The following is a 27,049-nucleotide window of genomic DNA, read 5'->3' on the forward strand; positions in this document are numbered from 1 at the left end:
TGTGTCCATGCAACCAAATCATTTATTGCTGTGTCGTCTGGGGGGACGCAGTGCAAATGCTGAAGGGGATGGAGGAGGAGAGGATCTGTGACTCCCGGACGCTCAAACGTTTTCTGACTTGCAGAGTGCAGACTCCGTTTGCCCCGTGAGCTCGGCTGTCCTGTCCCACGCCAACTCCCACGTGCGCGCACACGCATGCACGCACAGGCATGGTGTCCTTCAGAGCGGCAGTTAAGTCCTCCGCAGCTTGGAGGAATGCAGGAGAGGGAGAGGTCACTGAGTTCCTCCTCTTTCATGTCACCTCCTGGCAACCTGCGGCCGGCTTCTAGAAGCGGCACAGGCAGGAAAAGGAAGCGAAAGAGGCTCTGGCCTGCTCCTCCTTGCCCAGGAGCGAAGCCAGCAACTGCAGTCCTGCTGTGAGGTAATGCCTGGCGCCGCCTGTGTGTTCCTGCAGGTTGAGACAGATTCGGGCCGGGTGGGGTGGCAGCCCCAGCCGTGAAGGGCACGTAGGGAGAACAACACTACAACTGGTTGCCTGTGCCCCAGCACCTCCCCGCCAGGCCTTGGGGGCCTGGGGTCAGGTGGGCGTCCTGGCCTCGTCTGTCCTGAGCTCCCTGGCTCTCCTGGAACAGTATTCCATCAAGGACACTGCGGCGGGGTGGAATGCTGAGGGCCAGGCCTGGCCTCCCCCGGTCTCTGAGCCCCTCTGCCCAGGTGTGTTGGACCTGCCGAGACGGGTTCAGAGGCGCCAGAGAGAAACCAGCTGGAGCCGGAGCCTGGCACCCAGCCCCCCCACTTCCCAAGCCCTCTCCCGCCCTGGCTGCAGTTGTACCAAGGCTCTCATTAGCAGCTGCCCCCACCTGGGCGCGGAGCAGGCTTTGGATATTTGCCACGAGGCGGTTGGGAATTTTGCAACAGTCTCTAGGAGGGCTGGGCAGGAACAGTGGGCTTCCCTGGCTATCCACTGTGCCTTTGCCACAGGTTAAGCCAAGAAGGCAAGAGAAAAAAATGTCAAGTGTCAGCAGTGTCTGTGGCACCTACTGTGTCAGAGACAGGGCTCCTGTACCCCCGTCTCTCTGGCCTGCAGTCCTGACCAGCATCAGAACCATCACTCACTCCCCTCTGTGCCCCTGGGACTGACCATAAGTCTTGGCCCCGGAAATGGCCTGTAGACACAGAACACGCGAGGGTTTGGGCCTGGCTGCTCACCTGGCAATTACCCAGCTCCCCTGAGAAGGCCCCGAGGACACCATGCTGTCTGGGAGGCCATCTCTTTTGCTCCGTGGCTTCTGGTACCTTGGAGACCCACTCCCCGAACCCAGTCTCGTGTGGCTGACAGGCCCGGGTCTCCTGGAGTGAACCTGGAGTGGAAGCCCAGGCCTCCTCAGAGGCAGAAGCGCCTGGGATGTAGAGGAGATGGAGCCGAGCCCCCACCCTGGGAGGCAGGAGGTGGCGGCAGTGCCAGGTGGGAGGGAGCTCTCGGGCAGAGGTGTCCTGTCCTGCTCCTGGCTCAGACGTGCCCTTCTCGGGGAGGAGAAAGGTGCAGGTGAGGTCCATGTGGGGGGAACTTGACAAAAGCGATGGCAGCCAGCTCCTTGCAGAATTCCTCAAGAACCACCACACCCTGGAGGAGGGTCTGGTGGTCCAGCCTGAGGGAGACAGCATGGGAGTCATGGCTGGGAGGTGGTGGGAGTGTGCCCAGTATGACATCCCAGTGCCCAGGTGGCACGTTCCAGTGCCACACACCTCTGAGTGAAGACAGAGGTCAGCGATGGGCCACCATCACCCCTTGGCCTGTGCTCCTCCCACTACCCTGGAGCAGTCTGCCTTCCCACCCTAGGGTCCACTCTTGGGCACCCACTGCCCTGGGTTACTTACTGCTCCCCGGGAACCTGACCCATCAGCTGCTTGCGCACCAGGAGCAGTTTGCCTGGGAATTGGGGAACCCTCTGAATTCTCTGCATCAAGTCCCCTATCACCTAGAGCAGGAATAAGACAGGACTGAGGTGGGGGCCAGTGACACTCTTGCAGGGTCCCCTAGCTCTGCCGTGCCGCGGTCGGTGGGTGTGTGTGCCTGTGCTTTCCCCGGAGCTGTCCGGGGTGCCCACTCCTGCAGCCCTTGCCCCCATCCTCCTTCCTGTTCCCCTCCCTTCCTGCCACCCCACTGGCACACACCCTTGGGCTCCGACATCCTTACCCTGACAAGCACAGAGAACAGACTCCTGCAGCCAGGGGCCAGGTTGATGTAGGGATCCAGGAGGTACTCATGGATAAGGGGGTGGGGGAAGAGGGCAAGCCGGGACAGGACTGAGGTCACCTGCAGGTTCAGGCTGTATGGCTGTAGGGAACACGGTGGACAAGCCGAGGGTTGGCAGGGGGCGGTGAGCATTTTTTGCACTCCCCCAGCAAGGCGCCTGGCCAGTGTGAACGTGTGCGGGGGTGGGAGTCTCACGTGATGTGTGTGTGTGTCATGGATTCCCTGGGGCTGAGGGCCAGGACATGTTAGGGCGTGTGGGGCAGAGGCAAGACGGGGCTTCCCGCCTGGAGAAGGGGGAGGGGTGGGGGGGTCTGGAGCTGAAGCACCAAAGAGGACTCAACCCCCAGGGCTGGGCGGCTGTTCTGATGGGCTCCAGAAGCACCTGCCTGAGTTCTCCTGCCGGCCCTCACCCTGTAGCCAGGGCCCAGGCCTGTTGGCTACCTGTTCCAAAATCCGGGACATGCGGTCAAACAGCATTCGGAGGAAGTGACCCTCAAAGAAAGGCCGTTCGGGTTCATGGGGGTCCAGGGGTGTGGGACCCAGGGGCCAGCCCCAAGGGGCTACTCGGGAGCTGCATTCCTGGAACTGAAACAGTGGTGAGAGTTGAGGAGGGAGGCCCAGTGGCCAGGAGGCATCCGCAGACACAGGGAACCACGTGGGAGGGATGGACTCGATCTCTTGGCCGGAGTAGGGAGCACCCTGGGCAGATCACAGACGGAGGAGGTGGGGCTTATCAATGCCATGGCTCTGAGGGCTGAGGAGCAGGCATGGGCACAGGCCTCGACACTCACCAGTCCGTAGGCATCGTGGACGTACGTGTCATATCCGGTCTCCTCCAGGAAAGCCGAGGTCTTGGCTTCCTCAGGAACCAGGCAGAGGAAACTGAGAGACAAGACCTGGGTGTGGAGGGGCACCGCCTGGGCCACCCCGTTCCTCCTCGCTCCACTCCAGCCCTGAGGGCACACTCCCTCCTGGGCTGCGCCTCATCAGGGCTCTGGCCGAAGATGGAACAGACCTCAAGTGGCTTCGGGTTCCAGAGCGGCTCCCTACCTGTTGACGATCTCAGTCACGGCTGTTTTGCCATCTAAGTTGGTGAGGGGGGCCGGGGGGTGCTTTGCAGAGGGTTGAAAGCTGGAGTCAAGGAAGCCGTCTGTGAAGTAGGGGTCTTCCTCCAAATCTCTGTGGCCAGGGCCGGCAAGTGACACCAGGAATGAAGGAATGAGCGAGCACTGGGTACTGAGGGCCGCGCTGGGTCCCAGGGGCGCGGGGTTTCACTTACACGGTGTCCTCGTAGCTCTCGGGCTCGGGGGAGCCCCGGGCCACATAATGGCGGCCCTCCAGGTGGCCCAGCACCAGGCTGCGGATGATCCGCTCGTGCGGCTTCTGGAGCAGCTCCTCGAATAGCCGCAGTGTGGTGATGCTGATCTGGGTGAGAAAGGGTCAGCAGGAGTCCCTAGGAATGGCTCCCTCGGATAAGGCAAGACCAGGGGTAGCGAGTGGGTGCTGGTGTGGGAGCCGGGAGTCTGCCCCCCGCCCTGGTTCTGTCACCAATTTGATGTGTGCTAGCAAATGAGCCAACTGGCGCTTCTGTGTCTCGGTTCCCAGGTCTGAGAAATGAACGGAATAGCAGCCTCACCCAGCTCAGGGGAGCTGTGAGCCTCCAAAAAGCCAAATGAGTATGAGTAGGTTTGGAAGACAAAGTCACCCGGCGAATATCTGATCACAGATGATTACTATGTGACAAAAGCCGCCATGACTGTGTCATGCTTTTTGGGGGGTATGTGTTCCGATGCCTCGAGGGTAGTACCACCTGGTAAGCTAATGCAAGCGGGGAGAAGCCCTCAGGAAATCCCTTGGTTGGGGGCTGGTGGGAGCCAGAAGGACGAGGCCCCCCCACCTCACCTCATCAGAGAGGTGGTCGCAATGCCCGATGAGGTGAGCGCACAGAGTGCGGGGGCCGTCGTCGGGGGCTGCAGGCTGTGGCTCTGTGCCCAGGAGGAAAGCCACGGCCTCTCGCAGCAGCGCCGGGGAGCGGAGCTGACGCAGCATGGCCGTGAGCAAGGCGGTGGAGGTCAGGACGCTCTGCTCTGAACTACAGGGAGAGAGCACTGAGCCAGGCCTCCTTGAGGCTGAGAGCCAGGCAGGGGAGGGGAGACCAGAGAGGGAGCCAGGGGTGAATGAATGTGAGGATGACAGCACCCTTTCCTGGGTTCCTTATGTCTTGGTTGGTATTTCCCTGCTTGCTCCCTAGCCCTCTGGAGGCCCTGGAGTCCAAGAGCTGGAGGCCTTCGTCAGCCCATGTGGCTCTGAGCCACGTGTGTCAGGGGCCAGACTTGGCAAACACGAACCATGGAACCCACAGACCCACGTGACTATGGCCAAGGAGACCCCCGGCCTTAGGGACAGGAGGGAACTTGGTGGGGTGGGCCAGTGGATCCAGACCATGGCCGTGCCCAAGGGAACAGAGACTCACACATGCAGGAGGTGGGGCTGCAGAATCTCCACGAATAACTTCTCAGCCACAGCCTTTGCCAAGGCGTCTGCAACCACCTAGGTGCCAAAGAACATGTCTTATGCACGTTTTACCTCCATGACAGTTTTCCCCTGAGAAACAACTGTGTCCTTGCACAGCGTCTAACACAACAGGCAGGCTGGGGGCCCTGCCTAGCTCCCAAGAGACCCCTCGGTCCTCAAGGTGGACACGGTGAAGGGAGTGGGGTGAACTGTGGGGCACCCTCCCCCGCCCCCCAGAGAGCCCTGCTGGCGCCGGCTCCTGCTCACCATGTGTGCCTCCATGATGAGGTGGTCACAGTAATCAAACCAGCCCAAAAAGGCAGCCAAGGCCTCCTTGCCAGGGAAGGCAGCCTCATCAGATGGGGCGCTGGGCAGCCTGAGAGGGAGTAAGGGAGGGGCTGTGGGGCCTGCCTCAGGTATGTTCCAGAACCTGGGCCCCTTCTCCCTGCACCCTCTGTTGCGGGTCGGGGGTGAGGTGAGGGAGGTGAAGCAAAAGTGATGTTTCCCTGGAGGGAAAGCCCCAGAAGGATGGGTGGTGCCCTCAGGAAGAAGGTGGCCAGCAGGGGTCCCTACCCTCCTGGAAAACCAGAGGAGCGGCTACCAGAGGGCAGGGAGGGCTTCCATCCCCTGCAGCTGTAGCCCGGCTCCCGGCCAAGCCCAAGCGCCTACCTCCAGCTGATACCCTCTAAAGCGGCAATGTCTGCTGGGTCCAGGAAGGTGGGCAGGGCCTGGTACAGCTGGCAGAGATGCTCGGCGACAGCAGGGCAGCAAGGGCTGCTCTGCACCAGGTAGGTGGCAGCTGCCTGCGAAGCCACACTTACCAGGAGCAGCAGGTTTTCCTGGGCCTTCAGAGCCACCCGACCTTTCTGGGGAGAAAAGGGGACCGCTTCAGGGACATACATCTAACTTCCAGTCCCCTCCCAGCCACCTGCCCTCCTCACCCCTGCCCGCTCTGTCTCGGCAGCCAGCACCTTGCTCTTGCACAAGCCCATCAGGGACGTGATGAGGTTGCTGTCTGCAGCCCCTCCACCCGGCTCCTCCATCTCGGCAGGCGGCTGGGGGCTCAAGGCCTGGGCCCCACCGGAACTCCTGTCAGGAGCCTTGCTGTGCGGGTCGTCCTTGTCTGGGATGTTGGCTGCCTCTCTAGGCAGGGTGCTGGGTTCTCTGGATGACTTCTTCCTACTGACCATCTTTTTACCCTGCAAAGAAGGTCGGGTGAAGCCAGGTCGTGGTACAGAGCATTCCCCACGGTGCCCCCTTGGGAAGGCAGGATGTGCTGGCTGTCCGGGCCTCAGCGTGGAGCTATAGGGGAAGCTGAGGCACGTGAATACCTGCTCCACCCTCTGCTTCCTCAGAAGGGCCCTAGGGGCTGGCCCTGGGGGTCTGGGCCCTCCCACTTCTTTTCCTCCGAGATGCTCACTTCCAGGATATAGGTGAGCAGAGCTGGGTCCTGTTGGATCTTTGAGCAGAGGACGGTGGTGAACTGTACCTCCTCCTTTTCTGTCTGGGATCCGGGGACTGTCCCACCAAGTCGGAGAAGCTTCTAGAAGGGAAGCAAATTAGAAAGAAGAATGAGGTAGCAGGGAAGAGAGGGGGCTTGACCCTCAGACACCCCTTGGTTGTCTGGGTCCCTTACCTGCACGGGCCTGTGGACGTTGAGATAATGCAGGAGGGGATGCTGCACCTGGGCCAGAAGCTTGCTGAAGAACTGGAATACCTGCTGTCGCATGCCCGGGGGGTACTGCGGGGTCAAGGAGCAGGGTGCCCATCAGGTGAAGCCATGCCTGCTGCCAGGAATGCTCCTCCCCCACAGCCCACAGCACCATCCTCTCTTCTGTCACCACGAGTCACTTCCCCCACTACAGGCACACCTTGCTTCCAGACCACCTCAATAAAGCAAATACTGCGATAAGTGGATATCCAATAAAGCAAGTCAAATTAAGATTTTGGCTTCCCAGTGAAGACAAAAGCTATGATTTTTACACTATGCTGTAGCCTATTAATTGTGCAATTGCTTTAGTTCTAAAAAGCAACGTATGTAACCTTAATTTAAGATTAATTTCTTGGGATGCCTGAGTGGCCTCAGTGGTTGAGCATCTGTTTTTGGCTCAGGTCGTGGTCCTGGGGTCCTGGGATTGAGTCTTGCATTGGGCTCTTTGCAGGGAGCCCACTTCTCCCTCTACCTATGTCTCTCTCTCTCTGTCTCTCATGCATAAATGAATAAAATCTTTTTTAAAAATTAAAAACATAAAAATAATTTCTAAAAGACGCTATCACCTGAGCTTTCAGTGAATTGTAACCTTTTTGCTGGCAGAGGTGCTTGCCTCGATGTTGGTGACTGCTGACTAATCAGGGTGGTGGCTGCTGAAGGTGGGAATGGCTGTGGGGATTTCTTAAAATAAGACACCAATGAAGCTGGCCACATGGATGGACTCTTGCTTTCATGAATAATTTCTCAGTAGCAGGAGATGCTTTTTGATACATTTTACTCACAGTAGATCTTCTTTCAAATCTAGCATCTGTCCTCTCCAACCTACCCCTGCTCTATCGACTAAGTTTACGCAATGCTCTAAATCTTTTGTTGTCATCTCAACAATCTTCCCAGAGTCTTCCCAGGAGTAGATTCCATCTCAAGAAACCACTTTCTTTACTCATCCACAAGCAGCAACTCCTCATCTGATCATGAGATGGCAGCCATTCGGTTCCATCTTCAGGCTCTACCTCCAGTTCTACTCCTCTTGCTCTTTCCCCCACACTTCCTCCTCTGAAGTCTTGAACCCATCAAAGTCATCCATGCAGGTTGTAATCACATTCTTCCAAACTCCTGTTCATGTTGATATTTTGACTTCTTCCCATGAATCACAAATATTCTTAATGGCACCCGCGTAGAATGGTGAATCCTTGCCAGAAGGTTTTCAATTGACTTTGCTCAAATCCCTCAGAAGAATCACTATATATGGCAGCAACAGCCTTACAGAATGTATTTCTTAAATAATGAGACTTGAAAGTCAAATGACTCCTTGATCCCTGGGCTGCAGAATGGATGCTATGTGAGCAGAAAACAACATTTATCTCAGTATACGTCTCCATCAGAGTTCACGTGTGACCAGGTGCATTGTCAATAAGCAGTCGTATTTTGAAAAGAATATTTTTTTCTGAGCGGTACTTCTCAACAATGGACTTAATATTCAATAAACCATGTTGTGATCTGAAGCGCCATCATCCAGGGTTTGTTGCTCCGTTCACAGAGCACGGGGCAGAGTGGACTTAGCATAATTCTTCAGGACCCTGGGATTTTCAGAACGGTCAATGAGCCCTGGCTTCAACGTCAAGGCACCCGCAGCATTAGCCCCTAAAGAGGGGTTCAGGCTGTTCTTTGAGGCTTTGAAGCCAGGCACTGACTTCTCCTCTCTCTAGCTATGAAAGTCCTAGCTGGCATCTTCTCCCGATAGAAGCCATTTTCTCTACATTGGAAATGTGTTGTTCAGTGTAGCCTCCTTCATCACTTATCCTGGCTGGATCTCCTGGAGAACGTGCTGCAGTGTCTACACCAGCACTGGCTGCTTCACCTTGCACTGGGTTGTGGTAGAGACGGCTTCTGGCCTTAAACCTCGTGAACCCACCTCTGGCAGCTTCCACCTATTCTCCTGCAGCTTCCTCACTGCTCTCAACCTTCACAGAACTGAGGAGAGTCAGGGCCTTGCTCAGGATAGGCTTTGGCTTAACAGAATGTCCTGGCTGGTTTCATCTATGTAGACCACTCAGACTTTCTCCACATCAGCAATAAGGCTGTTTGGCTTTCTTATCATTCATGTGTTCACTGGAAGGCACTTTTAATTTCCTTCAACAACTTTTCCTTTGTATTCACAACCTGGCTAACTGGTTGGTGCAAGAGGCCCGCTTTTGGCCTGTCTCGGCTTTCAATGTGCCTTCCTCACTAAGCTTAATCACTTTAGCTTTTGATTTAAAGTGAGAGACATGTGACTCTTCCTTTCACTTAAACACTTAGAGGCCACTGTAGGGTTATTAGTTGGCTGAATTTCAATATTATGGTGTCTCCGGGATTAGAGAGGCCCGAGAAGAGAGAGGAAGATGGGGAATGGCTGGTCAGTGGAGCAGTCTTACATGGGCACTATTTGTAGTACCCTCAATGACGACAACAACAACATCAAAGATCTTTGATCACAGATCACCATAATGAATATAATAACGAAGTCTGAAATATTACCAAGAATTACCAAAACGTAACACTCAGCGGTTGAGCATCTGCCTTTGGCTCAGGGTATGATCCCAGAGTCCCGGAATTGAGTCCCACATTGGGCTCCCTGCATGGAGCCTGTTTCTCCCTCTCCCTATGTCTCTGCCTCTCTCTCTGTGTGTCTCTCACGAATAAATAAATAAAATCTTAAAAAAAAAAAAAAGAAACTGGCTTTCCCACACTGCCGATTCCCCTTCCCGCTTTTCTGTTCTCCATAACCCTGTCATCGTTGAATATACTATGTGTGGGCCGCCCAATTACCCACCTCTCTCTGACTAGAAGTTTTGTCTGTTTTCATTACCACTGTATCCCCAGCATTCAGGATCCTGCCTGGCACATGCCTGGTTCTTAGCACACCTTCTCCAAATGAACCCTGACTAAACAATGGGCGCAAATCCATGACATGACGGAAACACAGGTGGACGAGCCTAGAAGTCAGAGGGCTCCAGTTTGGGTGGAAGGTTCCAGGGGCACCCCAGGGTCCTGCCCACCTCGGCCTTGCCCAGTGTGCATAGGGTCTCCAGGATTTTGTGTTGCAGCAAGTATTCTAGACAGGGCCCAGCCTCGCCAGCTCCTGTCTGCTGCCTCTCCTCGTACACCAGGATGTCCAGCATCTGCTTCAGCCGCCAGGGAATATCCGTTTTCTTGGCAGGGGTGTTTTCATCTAACAGAGATTCAGGAAACGAGGGTGAGTGGGGTGAAGAGTGGCACTTTGGCTTGATGAGGTCAAGCCCATGGGGTCTCAGGGGTGGAGGGAGACTGAGGGTATCCCTGGAGAAAGGCCAAGTCACCGGTTTGCTTTGAACAAAGACTAGGGGAAGTGGAAATTTACAGTTGGTGCCTCTAAACCTAAAAAGACAAAAGATGGGGCACCTGGGTGGCTCAGTGGTTGAAAGTCTGCCTTTGGCTCAGGACATGATCCTGGGGTCCTGGGATCTAGTCTCACATCAGGCTCCCTGCATGGAGCCTGTGTCTCCCTCTATGTTTCTGACTCTCTCTGTGTCTCTCATGAATAAATAAATAAAATCTTAAAAAAAAAATACAAAATACCTTTGGGATGAGACCCATGATACAGCCCTCTGACTGGGAATGTGTACATACTCTAGCACTTTATCAGAGGGAAGTGGCATCATTTTTTCTCCTAACCCTGGGGCATATAGGAGGGTACACTGCCCAGGCTTCAGGCCAGCTCTGGGCCTGAGTGAGAAGCCGTGGGCTCAAGGTTCTCTGTCATCGAATTTAGAAGCTGTCTTGGAGGAGCTTCCTGAGAGGTAAACCTCCTGTCCTTTTTACACTTACAAGAGGCAGAAAGGAGAAACAACTTTTTTTTTTACAAAGGAGAAAAAAATCCGTGCATGACCACGGGTTTGGAGGCAAACTTGTTCCATCATGCAAAGGTCTTGATGGAGAAGCTGGAGCTTTCTTAATGAGAGTCTCAGGTAGAGAGTATTTGTGTAAAGCAAGTTTTGGTGCTTTGGGACCAGCCTTGGAGCACCCCCTAGCTTTTCTTGAAAGCACTGGCTTTTCAGCAACAGAGCTCACCTCACTCACCCCCATACCTATGGTCTAGGGACTGTTCTGGAAATTAATGGATTGGGTTCAGGTGAAGCCCCAGGTGGACCTGAGTCAGTTCTGGATCTTTTCCTACATCCTGGTAGATTGGGGCTGTCAAGATATCAGTCTAAAAGGTACAGACTTCCAGTCAAAAAATAAATAAGTCCTGGGGCGCCTGGGTGGCTCAGTCAGTTGGGTGTCTGATTCTTGATTTCAGCTCAGGATTGTAAAAGTGAGCCCTGTGTCAGGTTCTGCGCTGGGCATGGAGCCTGCTTAATATTCTCTCCCTCCATTTCTCTCTGTCCCCCTCCCTCTTTAAAAAACAAAAAACAAAAATAATAAATAAATAAATAAATAAGTCCTGAGAATGTTATACAGCCTGTTGACTATAGTTAATGTATTGCATATTTAAAAATTGCTAAGAGTAGATCTTAAAACTTGTCATGACGAGAAAAAAAAATTGGTAACTAGTTAGGGTGATGGATATTAACTAGACTCACTGTGGTGATCACTTCACAATGTATCTATATATCGAATCAATATATTGTACACCCAATTTACATGATATAATGTCACATCAATTATATCTCAAAAAAGAAAAAAAGACTTCAGTTTAAAGCAGTTGTTCTCAACTGGGGTGATTTTGCCCCCAGGAACATTCGGCAATGTTTGGAGAAACATTTATGGCTATTGAAATGGGGAGGGGTTGCTACTGGCATCTATCTAGTCGGTAGAAGCCATAGCTGCTGCTAAACATACTACAATGCACCCCCAGAAGCCCTGCGCTACAAATAGTGATCAAGCCCAAATGTCAACTGTTCCAAGATGGAGAAACCTGGTCTAAAAGGACCGTCGGGGGGGGGGGGGGGGTGTTTCTCAGAAGGCGGGGGTGTTCCTCAGAGTGTCCAAAGACTGTTTTTTAATTTCTTGGGCTAGCTCAGGCTGGAAATACAGTCTTCAGGTAAGGGGTAGACTGGAATCAAACCACAATCTGAACCAGGAGGTAGAAAGCCAGGGATGCAGGACAGGTTACCTGGCAACCAGCATGTATCCACCAATACCAACGTACTGACTACAAAGCAGCCAATCAGATTCCACCCCCTCAATGAGTGATCCTGATGGGCCCAGATTACCCAAAGCTGGCTCCCTGGGGTGTCAGCTGGGGAGAAGGACCCAGGCACGGTACATGCCTTGGCTTCTGCTACGGATTCTGCTACCATAAATTTCTATAAGGGACACGCCCTCTAAGTTAGCTCAGGGAAAAGAGGAATTTATTCCATTTCTTTTCTTTTAATCAGTAAGCCCTGAGCATACGCACTTGGGGACTGCCGGCCTGGACAGTCTGCCTCGCTGGGAGCTAGGGGCGAGTGGAGCTCAGCCTCTGCCTTGCAGTCAGCTCAGGGATGTGCACAATTTCACAGTTCCTGCTCCCACCTCACACGGCTCCTCTCATGAAAGATCAGGGTGGGGCCAGCCCCCATTCTCGACTCCTGTGCGGCTGGCAGTTGTTATCTTTTCCCTGCATCTCTGACTGGCATGGTGACCCTGCCCACACCTTCCTCCCCACTGCATGCAAGGCTCCCCCAGCTAGGGAAAACGAGGCCCCACCTGTGCTTTCAATGTAGTAGTGCGTGATGCACTTCCAATGCTCCACGAAGGCCTCTAGCAGGTCAATGCTGGGCTCCCGCTGTGGAGAGAGCAGAGACACAGCCTAAGTGGTCGTCACAGTGATTACGGGCTCTGTTGCCACTGCCATTTGGAGCAGATGTTCCACCATCTACGAAGCATTGGGTCGGTACTAGGCCCTGGAGGAGGCCCTGTGATCCAGATTCTCAAAGGGAACAGTAACACATTTTCTCCAGGACAATCACTTGGCACCTCTCCCAGCCCCCTTCTCCCCTGGAAATCCCGTACTCCTGCTACATGTCATGATTCCATAGGGCCTGTCCTGGAAGAACTAGGAATATTGGTGGGGGGAAAAGACACAGAAATAGATCCTCTCAAGATAGTTATGCTACAATAAAGGGACACAGAGAGAAAACAGGAGAGTACCCCCCAGAACAACAAAATCAAAATGATATGGATGGAAAGCATGGCAATGATAAAGCCTTCAGTTCCTTCTCAATCCGAGAGTCTGCAAAAATCTGTGTTTGAGGCCATCGAAAAGCTTCGTTCAGCCAGGTGTGTAGTGTTAGCATAATACTCATAAAGCATCTTACTTATACCACGCTTGCATCTTTTTTCCAAGGCTGCAGGCTGCCAGAGGAGCTGGGGATACACAGCCTGCAGCCCCAGGGAATTCTGTTTTTGCTAGGAGCAAGCCCCAGACCTGCCCCTTTTCCAGAAGTTATCTCTTCATCTCCACCCCCAACAACTGCTTTCTCCAAAAACTCCAAGAAAGAGCATTTGTTCTCTTTCCTTGCAGAGTAAACATACACAGGAGAAAATGCATCATCAAATAGTCACCACAGGTGCTCATTTCCTCCTCTCTGTCTTTGTTCAGGCTGCTCTGCCCAGGAGGCCCTATGTCCCCCTACATTTGCCTAGATCCGAATGCTCACCAGTGAGGCCCAGCTAAGGGCCACCAGCTCCACAAAGGCCTCACCAGATTTCCTGGACACCTCTCTCTCTAACCTCACACTTCACTGCATCACAGAACTGAGCGTCTACTGACTGATTCAGGAACTATCTTCTGAGTGCCTACTGTGTACAAGACACCACGCTAGATGCTATATGCAATACAAGGCTGCTGAACACCCAGTGCTGGGGAGAACAATATAAAAACCGCCCCGAATAACTCAGCTATAGGAAGAGGTGTGAGAACACAGGAGAGGTGGAAACTGGCCCCTGGGAAGAGAGGGCTGGAACAGAGTAGGCTTTACTGCAGTTACCCTGGAAATAAACCATGAAGAATGGGGCCCGAATTCAATCATTAGAGATGAAGGAAGTTCCTTCCTGCAGAAGGAACTCTGCAAAGCATGTCTGGGACAAGGATGGATTGAGTGTGTGGGCTCCTGAACATCAAGTCACCAAGTCAGGACTGTTTTTTGCAGGCGGGGGTGGGAGGGGGTGCAGCTCAAGGACATCTAGCAGTGTTTCAAGCAGAGTCCTCCGAGTCCTCTGACAGTTGCATGTAGGAGATGATGTCAAGAACAGTTAGAAGGCCATTACGACAGGAGAAAGAAGCAATACCACTGAATCAGAGGCCCTGAAACTCTTGCCCCAACCCTCAGCTGCCCAGGCAAGCTTGTCTTCTTTCATAGTTAGTGGTGCGGGGCAGCACCCTTACAGGATCAACACCAAACACACCATCCACATGGAGCCCCTGCCTCTCACCAGGTCCTGGGTGATACTATTATTGTGGGATTAGAGTCACCTCTTCTACTAGACTGTGAGCTCCCTGAGGGCTCAGATTCTGTGTTTTCTAGTTCTGCCTGCCCCTAAAGGGCGCTGTCAATAGTGACTACTCATTCATATTTACTAAGTATCTCAGCAAACTCCCTTAGACATCCTTTCCATAGTTCCTTGTCTCAGGAAAGCTCTCTGACCCTTGACAGGCACTATAATCATCTTCCAGTTTTGTGATGGGCCTTAGGATTCATTTGTAGTCTCCTAAACCCTTGAGCTGGGCTTACAGTGAAAAGGAACAATCCAGTAAGAGTAAGAGACCGGGGTGCACCATTGATCAGCAAACTGTAACAGACTGTAACAAAGTAGACTGTTAGAAGGAAGCAAGGGGAACATCTTCACCTGAATCCACTATTAGCTATTATAACTCCAGAGAAATTGTAGCAGATGATTTATTTTTAAAGAGAAATTATTAATCTTCACAACCTCTGTTAATAATAATAAAGAATATTTTTTTAAAAAACCAGAACAATTGCTGTTCTTATTTTGTCAGAAGAGGGCAGGAAGGAGCACTCTTCCTCTTTGACAAGGAGTCAAGCAACTTGCTGGGGGCAGGGAAAGACCTATGCCCTTGATGTGGGTGGGGGTGGAGGGGAGAAGAGGGGTTCCCCTCTCTCCTGACAGTTACGGGGGCGGGGGCAGCCAAGCTTCTGTGGTATTGTCTATATATCCTATACTCAGGGGCCAAAAGTATCTCCCTTGACCACCAATCTCTCCTCCAGGTACGGATGCTGAAGTGCCTGCATTGGAAGCAACAGAAATTCACTTCTGGGGACTAAGACTCTCTGGCCGGACTACCCGCCCGGTGTAGGGAGTTTTCCCTGAGAAGCATGTAGCAGTTGGCCGTATCACTTTCTAAGATGACAGCTGTTTTGATTGGAAACAAGGAGGAGGGGAAGGCGAAATCATTCTGGAACCCCTCCCCAGGTGGGCTGCCCTGGAAGCACCTGGATGCCAGGAATGCAGCGCTGGGGACAGGTGGGCGGAGCTTTTTCACTTTCTTCACAAGTTTAAGGCTGAGACTGTTCTCATTTATAATAAGCTCGGTTTTGGCTCTGGAGCCAATCTGACACGATACACTAGATCGATCCATTAGAGGAGGACTTCTACGTGGAGACAAAAGAACTGTTAACTTTACAGACAGGCTCTTGGCAGGGTTACTTGCAACAGAGGCGTTGGGCCTAGTCTATCGGAACTGCATGCACTTTTATCTCCCTGAATGAAGCGAACCCGCCTCTGACCAGCCTTCAACCCGGAGAGAAAGCCGCAAACACGCCGAGTCTCGGCCCCAGGGCCGCCCCGGAGTCCCCCGCTGCCGGCCTCTCCTGACTCAAGGTCAGTGTGGACCCACCCCGCGGTGAACAGCCCCGCTTCCCGGGACGTGGCCGTGGCCCGGCCGGGCGCACCCGCGGGACTAAGGTCCTGGGGTCGTCTGCGGGCTCAGCAGGAGGCGGAAGGGCACCTCTTTTTCCAAGCCAGGTGACCAGGGAGGGAGGAGCGTGGGGGGAGGAGGAGGAAGGCACCTTGGGGAGGAAAGTGCCGCTGACGAGGGAGCCCTCCGGCACAGAGGAGTTTGGGAACTGGGAGCAAACTGGGAACGCGGGGCAGGAAAATAAACCGGAAGCCGTTTGGGGAAAAGGGTTAGTTAGGGGCTGGGCATGCTCTGGAGAGGCCGGGACTAGGGCGACGGGGAGGGAGGCCACGCGGAGGCGCAGGGAGGACTCGGCGCGGGCCGCGACCCGGGGCAGGGGAGGCCCAGGAAGGGCGCCGCGGCCTGGGGGGGGGGGGGGGGGGGGGGGGGGGGGGGGTCCCTCCCCGAGCGGGCCCGCGCCCTCCGCCCGCCGCCCGCCGGCTCCTCCCCCGGCCCCGCGCCCGCCCTTCCGGCCGAGGCCCCGCGCGCCCCGCTTCCCGGGCCTCACCGCCCCCACGGCCTCCTGCAGCAGCGCCCCGAGCCGGCTCAGCATGTCGGCGGCCCGGCCCTGCTCGGCTCCCGGGCGGCGGCGGCGGCGGCGGAGCTCGCGGGCGGAGGGCGGCCCCGGAGGCGCGGCGAGGGGGCGGGGCCCTGGCTGACCCGCCCCGCCCCGGCCCGGCCCGGCCCGCTGGGGGCCCCGCAGCACGCCCCCCGCCCCCGCCCCCCGCCCGCTGGGGGCCCCGCAGCACCCACCCCCCGGCCCTCCGGCCCGGCCTGCTGGGGGCCCGCAGAAGTACCCCCCTGACCCCCCGCCCGCTGGGGGCCCCGCAGCAGCACCCCTGCAGCGCCCCCCCCCCGCCCGGCCCGCTGGGGGCCCCGCAGCACCACCCCCCGCAGCAGCCCCCCACCGCCCCCGTCCCCGCCACCTGCCCGGCCCGCTGGGGGCCCTGCAGCACCCCCCCCCCCCCCCCCGCAGCACCCTTGCCCGGCCCCCGCGCGCTGTCGGGAAGGAGACCGGGGAGAGCGAGGGGGCCCTTGGAGCCCGAAGCCTCAGCGGAGGAGGGAGGGGCGCCGCGGAGGAGCAGGTGCAAGTTCTGCAGGGGCAGGTCGGAGGAGCCAGGGGCAGCGAGAAGGGTGAGGGGGCCCGGGAGTTTCCTCCCTGAGGAAGGGGCAGTTGTGTGGGTCCCGTAAGTCTCTGGATGCCCCAACCCACCCCCCGCCCCCCACGACCAGGAGAGTAGCCCCAGGCTGCACGTGGCTGTGGAGCACTGAAACAAACGTGCAGGTCCTTACTGCGAGGTGCTGAGGGTAAAGTACACGCCGGGTTCTGAAGACTGGCACAGAAAAGAAAATGCAGACTAGTTCATTCGTGATATTGTGTGTTGATGACTTGTTGACACTGTAGTGCATTAGGTCCACTGGGTTAAATGAAGCATATTACTAACATTAATTTCACTTGTTGCTTGTTCCTTCTAGTGGATAGGGCACTGGTCCAGCGGTCCTGCGGGGGAAGGAACGGCCGGGTTGTCCTGGCAGCATCAAGGAAAGAAACACAAGGTGGGTGACCCATGTGGAGAGGGCCCCTGCCCGGGAAGGTTGGACCCAAGAAGTAGGCAGGCAGGACTTGTATAAAAGAGTAGGGGTTCCTGGAATGTCTGAGCTACAACTCCACGGATTTAAAGCCCATTTCCCCTACCACCTCCACCACCGCCCTTCACAATGGAAAGATCTTCTGAGGAGAGGGCTGGTGATCTGTTCCAAATATATTTCTGCTCAACACATGATGAGGGGGGTGAGGGATCAAGGGTTGCACTAGGGAGGAGAGTAGCCTCTACTGCAAAGCTGAAGGATGGAGAGCTGTGGGGTCTTGGGGTTTCACTGCACTCACCCTGCCCCTTGGGCTCCATTCACGCATCAGGCTGAGGCCCAGGAGGCCCCAAGCAGCCCAGAGATGGCTGTGTACCCTGGAGTGGAGCCCGGAACCCCAACTAAGTCACCAGGGTGTGGGGACAGACAGGGCTAGCAAATGGATCTCAGTTCTGAGAGCTGCTTGAGAAAAATGAACTAAATAGACCATCTGTAAATGGGCCCCGGTGAGGATCCCTATGGGAAAGGAGAGGAGGCTTTTAGGCCAGAATGTATAAGAACAAAGGGAATAAATGAGCCCGTTTTATGCCTATGTTTGTGCACAGAGAGGCGACCTGGAAAGCTGGAGACCTGAGTCTAGTCCTGCCCTGTGGGTTTCTGGGTCTGCTCCCTCTTAGGTCAGGGAAGCAGCTGTATGTATTAAATCAGCTTTTCCCAAATACAGAAGTGCATCAGGAATTTATAACCTTTCATTTGGCTTCACTTAAAAATTTTTATCTTAAAAGTTCTAGTAAAAGTCAATGGACACAGCTATATGTGCTATATGCCAAAATAATCAGAGCCCACTGATGTACAGTTGACCCTTGAACAACATGGGTGTGAACTATACAGGTCTGCTGATACATGCATTTTTAAAGATAAATACAGTGCAGTACTGGGTCTGTAATTTTTCTCTTTTATGATTTTTTTTAAAGATTTTATTTACTTATTCATGAGAGACACAAAGACAGAGACACAGGCAGAGGAAGAAGCAGGCTCCCCTCAGGGAACCCAAAGTGGAACTCGATCCCAGAATTCCAGGATCATGCCCTCAGCCAAAGGCAGATAGATGCTCAACTGCTGAGCCACCCAGGCGTCCCAAAGAGAGATATGATTTTCTTTCTTTTAAACATTTTTAAAAAGTTTATTATTATCTTTTATATATTATTAATTACTTAGTAAGATCTATGCCTAACACGTGGCTCGAACTCACAACTCTAATATCAAGCATCATATGCTCTTCCAATTGAGCCAGCCAGGTGCCTCTCTCCCTTATGCTTTTCTTAATATTTTCTCTTCTCTAGCTTGCTTTACTGTAGGAATACAGTATGTGGTGCATATAACATACGAACTGTGTTAACTGACTATATTACTAAGGCTTCTGGTTAACAGGCTAATAGTTAAATTTATTTGGAGGCAGTTAGAAGTTAAATGCGGATTTTCTTTTTTTTAAGATTTTATTTCAGAGAACGAGAGAGGTAGAGCATGAGCAGCGTGGGGAGGTGGGGGACGAGAGGCAGAAGCAGGCTCCCTGCTGAGCAGGGAGCCCAAGGAGGTCAACGCCGGGCTCAATCCTAGGACCCTGGGATCATGACCTGAGCTGAAGGCAGACGCTTAACCACCCAGGCGCCCCTACATGCAGAATTTTTACTGCATTTTCAAACAGACCCCGTGGCAGTTAACTGCCAGATTAGCTCATTTGAGAGAAGACCTGTAAATAAAGCCTTTCCTCCTGTCAATTTAAGTGAGGGCAGAAGGCTATTGCTGGGTGAACTGTTTTTATTTTATTTTATTTTATTTTATTTTATTTTATTTTATTTTATTTTATTTTATTTTATTTTATTTTATTTTATTTATTTATTTTTTTTTTTTTGGTGAACTGTTTTTAAATGCGCGAGTCACTAAGCCCAGATCCTAGAAGAGGGGACATTGACACTGTGCTAACTCAATGGGAGGAGTGTGAATGGATTTGTGAGCATTTTTAAAACACCACAATTTTGTGACTACTTATCTGTGTGAATCAGGATTTTCCCGATACTGTGCAGCCAAATACAATAGTGAATTAGCTCCTGCATTTGATAAAAGGGCAACTGTTGTATAGAAATCTTGCCTTAAAATTTTTTTAGTCATCAAAGCTTCTTGGTCCTCATTCATTTTCATCATAATTAGCTATAAAATTCACCTTATAAATGTATTCCAATTACTAATAATAAGATTTTTTTTTAAGTTTGCTACTAAAAAGGTTTGGAAGCCCCTGAACTGAGTGATCACCACAGTTTTGCATCTGTTCACATGCATGTGCCTGCGTACAAGTGTGTGCGTGCGTGTTGTGGGAAGAGGCACTGAGAGATTCTCTAAGGTTTTGTTTTAGGGACCCAGCTCCACTTCAAGCCTCTCCAGGTCTCAAGAACTTAAAATCCTTTAGGTCTTAGCATGCAATCTGCCCCCTCAAAAGCACTTTCCAGTGACCTGTGACCAAACACGGCCTCTGCACCCTTTGATGCCCAACAGCCCGGGAGCTCTGCGGACGTGGAGGTACTGGACTTGCTACCACTGTATCCCAAGTGCTGGAACAGGGTAAGCCCTCCAAACATTGGCTGAATACCTGAAATTGTGTACAAGTACGGAGATGATTCCTCTTTCTCTCTCTCCGCCTCATCGGCTGTCCTCCCAGCTACCCCTTGGGAGGCAGCTGCTTATATTGGGGAGTCCTGGCTTAGTAGCCAAGAAATGGGGAGGTCTGTCTCCATCCCCCACTTGTTAACTTGCATGTGGCTTCAGGCTTCAGGATGAACAGTCTCTTCTACAATGTTCTTTTTTGCTGAGAGGTTTCAACTGATCTGTGCTACTGACCTCACAGGTTGTTGGAAGGATAAAACAATGTTGTAGATGTATCATCGGAACTCCTACAGCTTAAAACAATTGTTCATACTTGAGTGATTCTTAACCACTTTGCTTTTGCTTTGGCCAAAAGGGGTGGAGACTCATCCCGGGGGTAGGACACTTGCATCAGGTCCAGTCCTTAGGCTCACACTCCAGCTCGCCTGGTCGTTCTGGCCACACGCCTCCTCACATGCCCACATCTAGGTTCTGAGACTGGCCCCTCCCTTCACAGGCACCCACAATCCTCTTTCCCATCTTCCAGGCAGATCTCCGCACTCCGGGTCCCTGTCTGCTCCCCCGGCGAGGCCTTGCCAAGTCAATCGAGAGTGCATTACCCCCTCCTCTCTCTCAGCTTCCACCCCACCCATGGTCCACTAGATCTCACCCACTGTTTGTTTCTCCATTGCTTGGTTTTCCCTGCCTGCTCTTCAGCAGTTGGCTTACTGCCAGTTCCTGCATCCTTGACCTTCTCTGTGTGTTTGGCCTCCCCCAGAGAACTGGGAGTATCAGGCCCTGGAGGGTGCAATCTTGTCAGATGCTGGTGAGCTTGACTGCCAAGGTGAGCGGTTAGGCCTCAGCAGAGGACAAGCAGGCTTGCCCCCGAGCCGGCTCCTGTATTAGTCTCCAGCGTGACCTTCTGTCCTTCCTCCATACTTCATCATGCAGCCCCTGAAGAAGAGGCAGCAGATGTGACCCTGCTAGGCTGGCCCCTGCTTTTATGGCCAGGGGCTGGGGGAAGGGGCAGTGTGTGATGCCGGCCTCTTCCAGCCCTCTGTGGTCCCCATTTGAACTCTTACCCCCAAGGCTTCCCTCAGCCTGGCATTGCCTCTCCCAAGTGCTCCCAGGTGTTCCAGAAAGAACAAATAGATTTGGGGACCCAATGCAACCTTTTAATTCCAAGCAGAGTCCCCCTCCCACAGCATTATCACACACACACACACACAGTGGAAAGGGGTACCAGGGCCTGAGCAGGAACAAAAGCCAGACCCCGGCAAAAATATATATATAATTATATACACATATGTATCTGTAGAGAAGAGAAGCTGGGAGTGTGATTAAGGGAGGGCAGAGAGTTAGGAGAGAAAGCAGCTTGGGGGTGCCCCAATAAATTACATTCTTTAGACAGCATGGTGGGGATGCATGGAAATGGGCAGGACCTGGTGGCCTGGACACAGCCTGGCCTCTTGATCCCATCCAAAGAGAGCCTGAAGGCCTGGGTTCTGCACAGGACCTGGGTGCTTGGAGTCTAGCTGACTTGCCTGGAGGCTGACGGTGGGCCAGGGTTCTGCAACATCTCCACTCTAAGCCATGGCTTCTAGGGAAGCCACAGGGCTGGAGCAAGAGGCTTTGAAGCTTAGGGGTCACCAGGAGAGGAGAGGGTGAGCTGGAGGGCAGGGTGGCTTCATTGTTAGAGGCTGAGCTCAAGCCTGCTCCTGCTAAGAATCAGAGAAGCCAGAGGCCCAGGTGCAGGGGAAGCTGTCCTAGGTGAGGTGAGGAGGCGTGCTTGGGTGCACAGAGTCCTGGGGCTCTCCCTGCCCTCCTGGCTGCTCCCCACTCTCCCCCTCCCCCCGCAGGCCTGAAGGTTGTACCCACCCATGGGTCCAGACTGCCAACATGCCTGACCACTAAGTGCTGCTTTCCTTTCTCCTCACTCTCTTGTGGGGACCTTCCCGTGGGGGTGGGGTTGGGGAGAGGGTGCAAATGTTGACTCTGTGTGTGCTGGGCTCCAGACTGGGTCTGCCCTGTGCGGTGAGGACCAAGGAGGAGGGAAGGAGGCCCCTGGCTTTTTATGGGGAAGCAAGTTCACGTCCCACACCCCAGCACTGCAGAGGTCCTGGCTCCCCCTCACCTGGGGAATGGAGACAACCCTACCTCCATCCCCCACCACCACCCTGCACCCCTAAGAGACGATGCTTTGGGGTCTAGTGACCCCAGCTCTAGAGCCCCGAAGCAGCAGGGAAGAGCGTCAGTCACGGAGCGGGAAGGATGGTCAGAAGAGAGAAGCCTTTTTCTTGAGTTCATTCCGCTTCCACAGGGCCAGCTTGCCAAACTCTTCAGGGGACATGGAGAATACCCTTGAGAAGTCCTCGGCTGACAGGTGTCTCTGGAAAGGGGACACCCAGAGGCAGCTTAAAGACAGGAGCTGGGGTGAGGCTGGGCCAATGACTAAGGGAGCGCTCACACAGAGGCCCCAGGTCTTCCCCACCAGGGAGGCTGCCCCTTTGGAAGCCCCTAGGCCCACCCCACACTTCCTCTGCATACCTCAAGCCTCATCCGATCCACACCTGGAGGCAACTTGGTTCTCCCCTTATTGGTCACCACCAGCATTTCGTAGGGATAGATCTGGGGGGCGGGATGGGCAGAGAGGGGGCAACCTCAGGCTCATAGAGTTTCTTGTCAGTGTAACCCCCTCAATTCCCTGGGCCCCTGATCAGCCTGTAAGGGCCATTGGGGCTCATGCTGGTTTTGCCAACCATTGCCCCCAACTTCCCTGCTGCCCCTCCCGTCAGCGACCCCTTGGTGCATTTGCTTCCCTGGCTTCTCCCCGCAGGCTGGCTGACCCACCCCCACTGTAGATGGTTCTGTCCCCTGCCCACCACCCCTGACTCTGCCCCTGCCCCTCACCTTCTGCTCCAGCACACAGGGCAGGGAGTTCCCCCGGTCCATCCTCCCCCTCTGGCCCTCTCCGTTCTGGGGAGACCAAAGCCGCAGTGAGCCAGAGTGGGGCAGGGAGACCTCCCCAGCCTTACCCTGGGCTTCTCGTGTCCTTGCCAGGCAACTCTGTAGCCCCACCTCCCCCAACACCCCTGTCACCCATCCACGGCTTGCTTCTGCTGCTCCATGTGTTCCCCTCCAGAAGGCACTCACCTGCAGGCCTATAGGAGAGAAGAATTATTGTCCAGAGGCGGCTCTAAGGGCAGAAGGCCTCCAAACCTGCCGGCTCAGCCTCCCAACCTCAAGCCACAGCCCTGCCCGCAGCACAGACACGGGCTGCCATGGGGCCTACTCAGGCCCCTTGCCCAGCTCGCCTGGCATTGGGTGGCCCTGCCTCTCACCTGGACTTCCGGTCTCACTCCCAGAGGGGCTGAATTCTGTGGACTGTAGCTAGAAAGGACACGAAGGGATCAGAAGGAAGGTGGAGAAGTCTGCACTGTTTCCCTTCACTTTGAAGGTCTCTTGCTCCCCCGGATGCCCAAGCAGCTCAGCCCCTCCGAGGTGCCCCGAGGGCACACTCTTCCCTCCCAGTCTGTGATCTCTGGTCAGGGACCTTACCCGGCTCAGAGTGGTCCTGCCATAGGCGGGGAGAGAAGACGACTTGGATGTTCCTGCTTGCAAGGCTGGAAGAGAGCAGGAGGCCCTGTTCAGTGCCTTTGGTCTGACATTCATTCCTGAGAGGGCTGCCTCCCTGGCCTCCCCTGCCAGAGGCAAGGCGGTGAAGCATGGACCTGGGGGGCTCGAGGGGTGGGGGTGCCTACTGGCTCCCAGCTCCTGCCCATTACCTTCAGCAAGCGGCACTGTGCTGAGGCTCTGAGCCATCGCTCTAACCAAATACACATCTGGATGAGATGCCTGAGTGTTAAAATGGATAGTCAGCCAATAACGGCCAGACGATGAGGCTCACCATCATAAAATGACACTATGGGCTACAAAAATATGTCTGAAACTTAGTCAAAATTACTGAATCGTTACAATATTATTATTAGCAATGCTAGTAATCAAATTTCCAACATTTGCTATTTATTACAATGCAGAAATGATAATGTTCTCTGCACCATCAGCTGCTAGACTGTACCGGCAGCCAGTAGACGTCACACTTGTGGAGAGAGCATGTGACTCTTGATCTTGGGGTCCTGAGTTCAAACTCCGCATTGCATGTGAAGCTTACTTAAAATTATATATAGAGACTTCACATTTGCAAGACCAGATGTCACTTTCAACTTACACATTTCATATCACTTAACTTTCTTGCACCACAGATTGTAACTCAAGAAAATTGGTTTTCAGTTAACAGGTTTTCCTAAAAAGAACTTTGTAACTAAGATTCTTAGTTTGGCCAAATCTCAAAACTCTTTCATGTCCAAATACTAGAAATCGTTGGCATTCTACGGTGATCATTTGGATAACTATTTTTTTAAAAGTGTATGTAAGGGCAGCCTGGGTGGCTCAGCGGTTTAGCACCGCCTTCAGCCCAGGGCCGGATCCTGGAGACCCGGGATCGAGTCCCACATCGGGCTCCCTGCATGGAGCCTTCTTCTCCCTCTGCCTGTGTCTCTGCCTCTCTCTCTTCCTCTCTGTGTGTCTGTCATGAATAAATAAATAAAATCTTAAAAAAAAAAGTGTATGTAAGTAATCTCTACACCCAACATGGGGCTCGAACTCATGACCCCAGGATCAAGAGTCACACGCTCCTCCAACTGAGCCCACCAGATGTCCTGATAAATGTTTTTATTTGAAGATTTTAGCCTTGATAGATTCAAAACTAAAGGATATACAGATCTGTCTTCTTAAAACACTCTTTTAGAACCTGTGGCTTGGAAGTTTAGTGAGCATGAAATGTATTTTGAGGAACTTGTATTTTCTTAATATTTTTAAAAATACTTTTTAATTTTGTGCAGGAAATTATCTGTTTCTACAATGATCATTCATTATTGAAGCATTTCACTTTATAAGTATACATTTATATTTCAAGTAGCTGATAGAATTTTAACCAACAAAGCACATAGGAAGATTTTCACTTCAAATTATTTTTAGAATGCTTATTTATGTTTGAAAGTGACCATTTCAATGTTACCATGACGTCGGAATGACACGCCTGTTCATAATTTTGAAATTGTTGAAGGTGCTTGGGTGGCTCAGTAGGTTAAGTGTCCAATGTGGTTTCAACTCAGGTCATGATCCCAGGGTCCTGAGATCAAGTTCCACATCGGGCTCCTGGCTCAGCATGGAGTCTGCTTGGGATTCTCTCTCTCACTCTGCCCCACCCCCTGCTCATACATGTGCTCACTGTCTCTCTCTCAAATAAGTAAATAAAAAATCTTAGAAAAAAATTCTGAAATTGTTGAGGTTGATTAGCTATGACCATAACCTATGCAATCATGTGATCACTGGTCACATATAAGATCAGGGATGCCAAAAATGATGATGACAGATATTTGGCCATTCGACTTTGCAAGGCCAAAATGGAAGTTAAAAAGCTAATTTTGACTAAATAGCAAAATCTGGTGGAACATATAGATTGAATCCAACTTTCAGGGCATCTCTCCATCTGCCTCTTTCTTCAAGCCTTCACTATTCTACATTTTCTAAAAAGGTCCTATTGTAACTCTTCCCACTCATCCTGAAATATCATCCTGGGGGCTTTCAGTGACCTGTGCATGTCCATGCACATATGACCCTTACGGCTCCTTGAATCCCATCTCAGTGGCCTTCACCTCCACCCCCCACAAGGCAGCCCCTTCAAATGGCCACCCCCTGGTCTTGTCCACACCTGCAATACCTTGATTCCTGAAGCCCTGGAATCGCACTTTGCAGCTACCACACCATACCCTTCCTTATTTGTAACTTCTCAAGCTCACTTCCAGCATGTCTGTTCATCAGTGTCATGGGACGCCCGGGGTCTTGATCTCCAACCCCCCACCCCCACCCCTGACCTTCGACCCACAGTTAGGTATATCACTACTTTCACCACCACTCAGCAGCTCCCCTAGCCCCTCATCCCTCAGCACCTGCCTTATAAAACTCTAGCCCTGAATCAGCCAGCTCCTCTCTTGCCTGCAGTCCATGGGGATAAAGCCCACACTGCTAGATTATCCTCACTACAGATGAATGCCTTGCGCTGGTTCCCCTTCCCTGCAAATGGGTAGTCTAAACCTTCCCCAACCCGCCCAGCCTCACCCTGCTTCCACTCAGCAGACAGCCTCAACTTCTCCTGTGACCTGCTCCCAGACCCAGGTCCCCAGCCCACAGAGAAAGAGGCCTTTGGGGCCTGACGCCTGCCTCCCACATCCTGGATCTTGCTGAGGGGAGCACTCCAGGGCACAGCTCCAGGGCTCAGCCTTCACATCTTCCCTTTCCTCTCTTCTCTGCATGATCCCATTTTTTCTCAAGGTCTTGCTACTATATACAAGCTTAAAATTCAACTCATCCTGCAAGCTTCCAACTGAGCAAGACCTGGCTCCCACCTACAGGTGCCTCAAGCCCAGGATGTCCCAAACCAGTCCCTTCATCCTTCCCCCAAACCCAAGCCAATCCCCGCCCAGCACCCAAGCCAAGATCCCAACTCGGCTCTCCCTCCCTTCCCATGTCCAATCAGCCACTCAGTCCAGTTGACTCCATCTTCTATATATTTCTCAAGCCCACCTCCCTTCTCTGGATCTATGTGTAGTTTTAGCCCTTACCTAGACCTCTGGAAAATGTGGTGGAGTGTCTCAGAAGATGGCCTGCATGTTATCTCCGGGCCTGTGTGCCTTTGAGTCATGGCTTCCCTTGAGTCTAGGCTGCCCGCTAAGCTGCTCTGTCCAACAGGACGTAGGAGGAGTGATGCTGTGGCTCCTGACGCTAGGCTTTTAGATGCCTCATACTTTCAGCTGGGGTTCTCAGATCTCCCTCCCTCTGCTCCAGCCTTGATGTTCTAGGGAAGTCCAGGCTAGACTCCCATGATTAGAGGCATAATACCCAGAGCCCAGGCCACCTTATCTCTCTGGCTAATCCCTGCCACGCTGGGGCACACTCTGGGTTCCTGCAGGCCCTGTAAGCTGGCCAGAATGTTTCCTCTTCCTTGCCTTTGCTCCAGCACTGTCCCCAGTGTCCCCAATGCCCATCTCCACCCCCCTCCCCCTGCCACTCACTTTGTCTTTCTCTTCAAGACCTAGTGACCCACACATATCACTACCCCTGGCCCTCCGGCCCCAGGCCCTGTCACAGTTTCCTCGAAGCACTCACTGTGTGCCTCTCATGTCACCACCCAACATTGCCCCACTGCGCTGACCCCAATTTCCATGTCAATTTCCCCGTGGACTGGAAGCTACTGACGGACAGTATATTTTTGGACTCTTTATAATCTCCTGTGTCACCATATATTAGACACTCAATAAACATCTGGTAAATTAAACATAATTTGCTAGTTCTGCTATAGCTA

General features: G+C 53.2%; 2 protein-coding genes and 1 long non-coding RNA gene across 22 annotated transcripts in view; 1 reads left to right on the forward strand and 2 right to left on the reverse strand.

Annotated features, from left to right (window-relative positions):
- On the reverse strand, positions 1-16,004 carry FAM160B2 (family with sequence similarity 160 member B2). Of its 4 annotated transcripts, none has more exons than XR_005378692.1 (18): positions 15,911-16,004; positions 12,192-12,270; positions 9,521-9,693; positions 6,408-6,512; positions 6,192-6,314; positions 5,743-5,970; positions 5,441-5,637; positions 5,039-5,147; positions 4,731-4,807; positions 4,160-4,349; positions 3,537-3,682; positions 3,308-3,436; positions 3,049-3,139; positions 2,699-2,842; positions 2,198-2,338; positions 1,879-1,979; positions 1,210-1,649; positions 1-448 (listed from the first exon to the last, which is right to left on the reverse strand). XR_005378692.1 is itself a non-coding variant. In XM_038573875.1 (17 exons), exons 1-17 carry the CDS (start codon positions 15,953-15,955, stop codon positions 1,511-1,513), a joined length of 2,217 nt encoding a protein of 738 aa, XP_038429803.1. In that variant the 5' UTR covers positions 15,956-16,004; the 3' UTR covers positions 1-1,510. The 4 variants fall into 4 exon arrangements, 1 of the variants encoding a protein (XP_038429803.1); XR_005378691.1 differs by having other exon boundaries at positions 1-725; XR_005378690.1 differs by having other exon boundaries at positions 1-725; positions 861-1,649.
- Positions 15,495-20,829, forward strand: LOC119865950. Of its 2 annotated transcripts, XR_005378694.1 has the most exons (4): positions 15,495-15,631; positions 16,879-16,959; positions 19,540-19,605; positions 20,174-20,829. It is a non-coding gene; the product is annotated as an uncharacterized LOC119865950 (long non-coding RNA). The 2 variants fall into 2 exon arrangements; XR_005378693.1 differs by having other exon boundaries at positions 19,540-20,829.
- The window catches only part of DMTN (dematin actin binding protein), a 23,163-nt gene continuing 16,893 nt past the window's right edge, over positions 20,780-27,049 (reverse strand). For 11 of the 16 annotated variants that reach the window (XM_038573881.1, XM_038573877.1, XM_038573886.1 and 8 more), the window contains 6 exons: positions 23,185-23,249; positions 22,968-23,016; positions 22,780-22,787; positions 22,537-22,602; positions 22,174-22,254; positions 20,780-22,015 (listed from right to left, as the gene is read on the reverse strand). In XM_038573881.1, the coding sequence (XP_038429809.1) occupies positions 21,902-22,015; positions 22,174-22,254; positions 22,537-22,602; positions 22,780-22,787; positions 22,968-23,016; positions 23,185-23,249 (383 nt within the window). In that variant the 3' untranslated portion in view covers positions 20,780-21,901. The remainder of the gene's footprint in view (positions 22,016-22,173; positions 22,255-22,536; positions 22,603-22,779; positions 22,788-22,967; positions 23,017-23,184; positions 23,250-27,049) is intronic. The other 5 variants (XM_038573889.1, XM_038573892.1, XM_038573891.1 and 2 more) reach the window with 1 other exon arrangement.

This window comes from Canis lupus, chromosome 25 (genome assembly GCF_011100685.1).
Source record: "Canis lupus familiaris isolate Mischka breed German Shepherd chromosome 25, alternate assembly UU_Cfam_GSD_1.0, whole genome shotgun sequence".
NCBI lineage: Eukaryota > Metazoa > Chordata > Mammalia > Carnivora > Canidae > Canis > Canis lupus.

Coding starts and splice junctions, on each gene's coding strand:
- FAM160B2 (XM_038573875.1), bottom strand. CDS start 15,955: ATGCTGAGCCGGCTCGGGGCGCTGCTGCAGGAGGCCGTGGGGGCG. Junction 5,638..5,742: donor TGGGCTTGTGCAAGAGCAAG/GTGCTGGCTGCC, acceptor TTTTCTCCCCAG/AAAGGTCGGGTGGCTCTGAA. Junction 3,140..3,307: donor GTGACTGAGATCGTCAACAG/GTAGGGAGCCGC, acceptor CTTGTCTCTCAG/TTTCCTCTGCCTGGTTCCTG.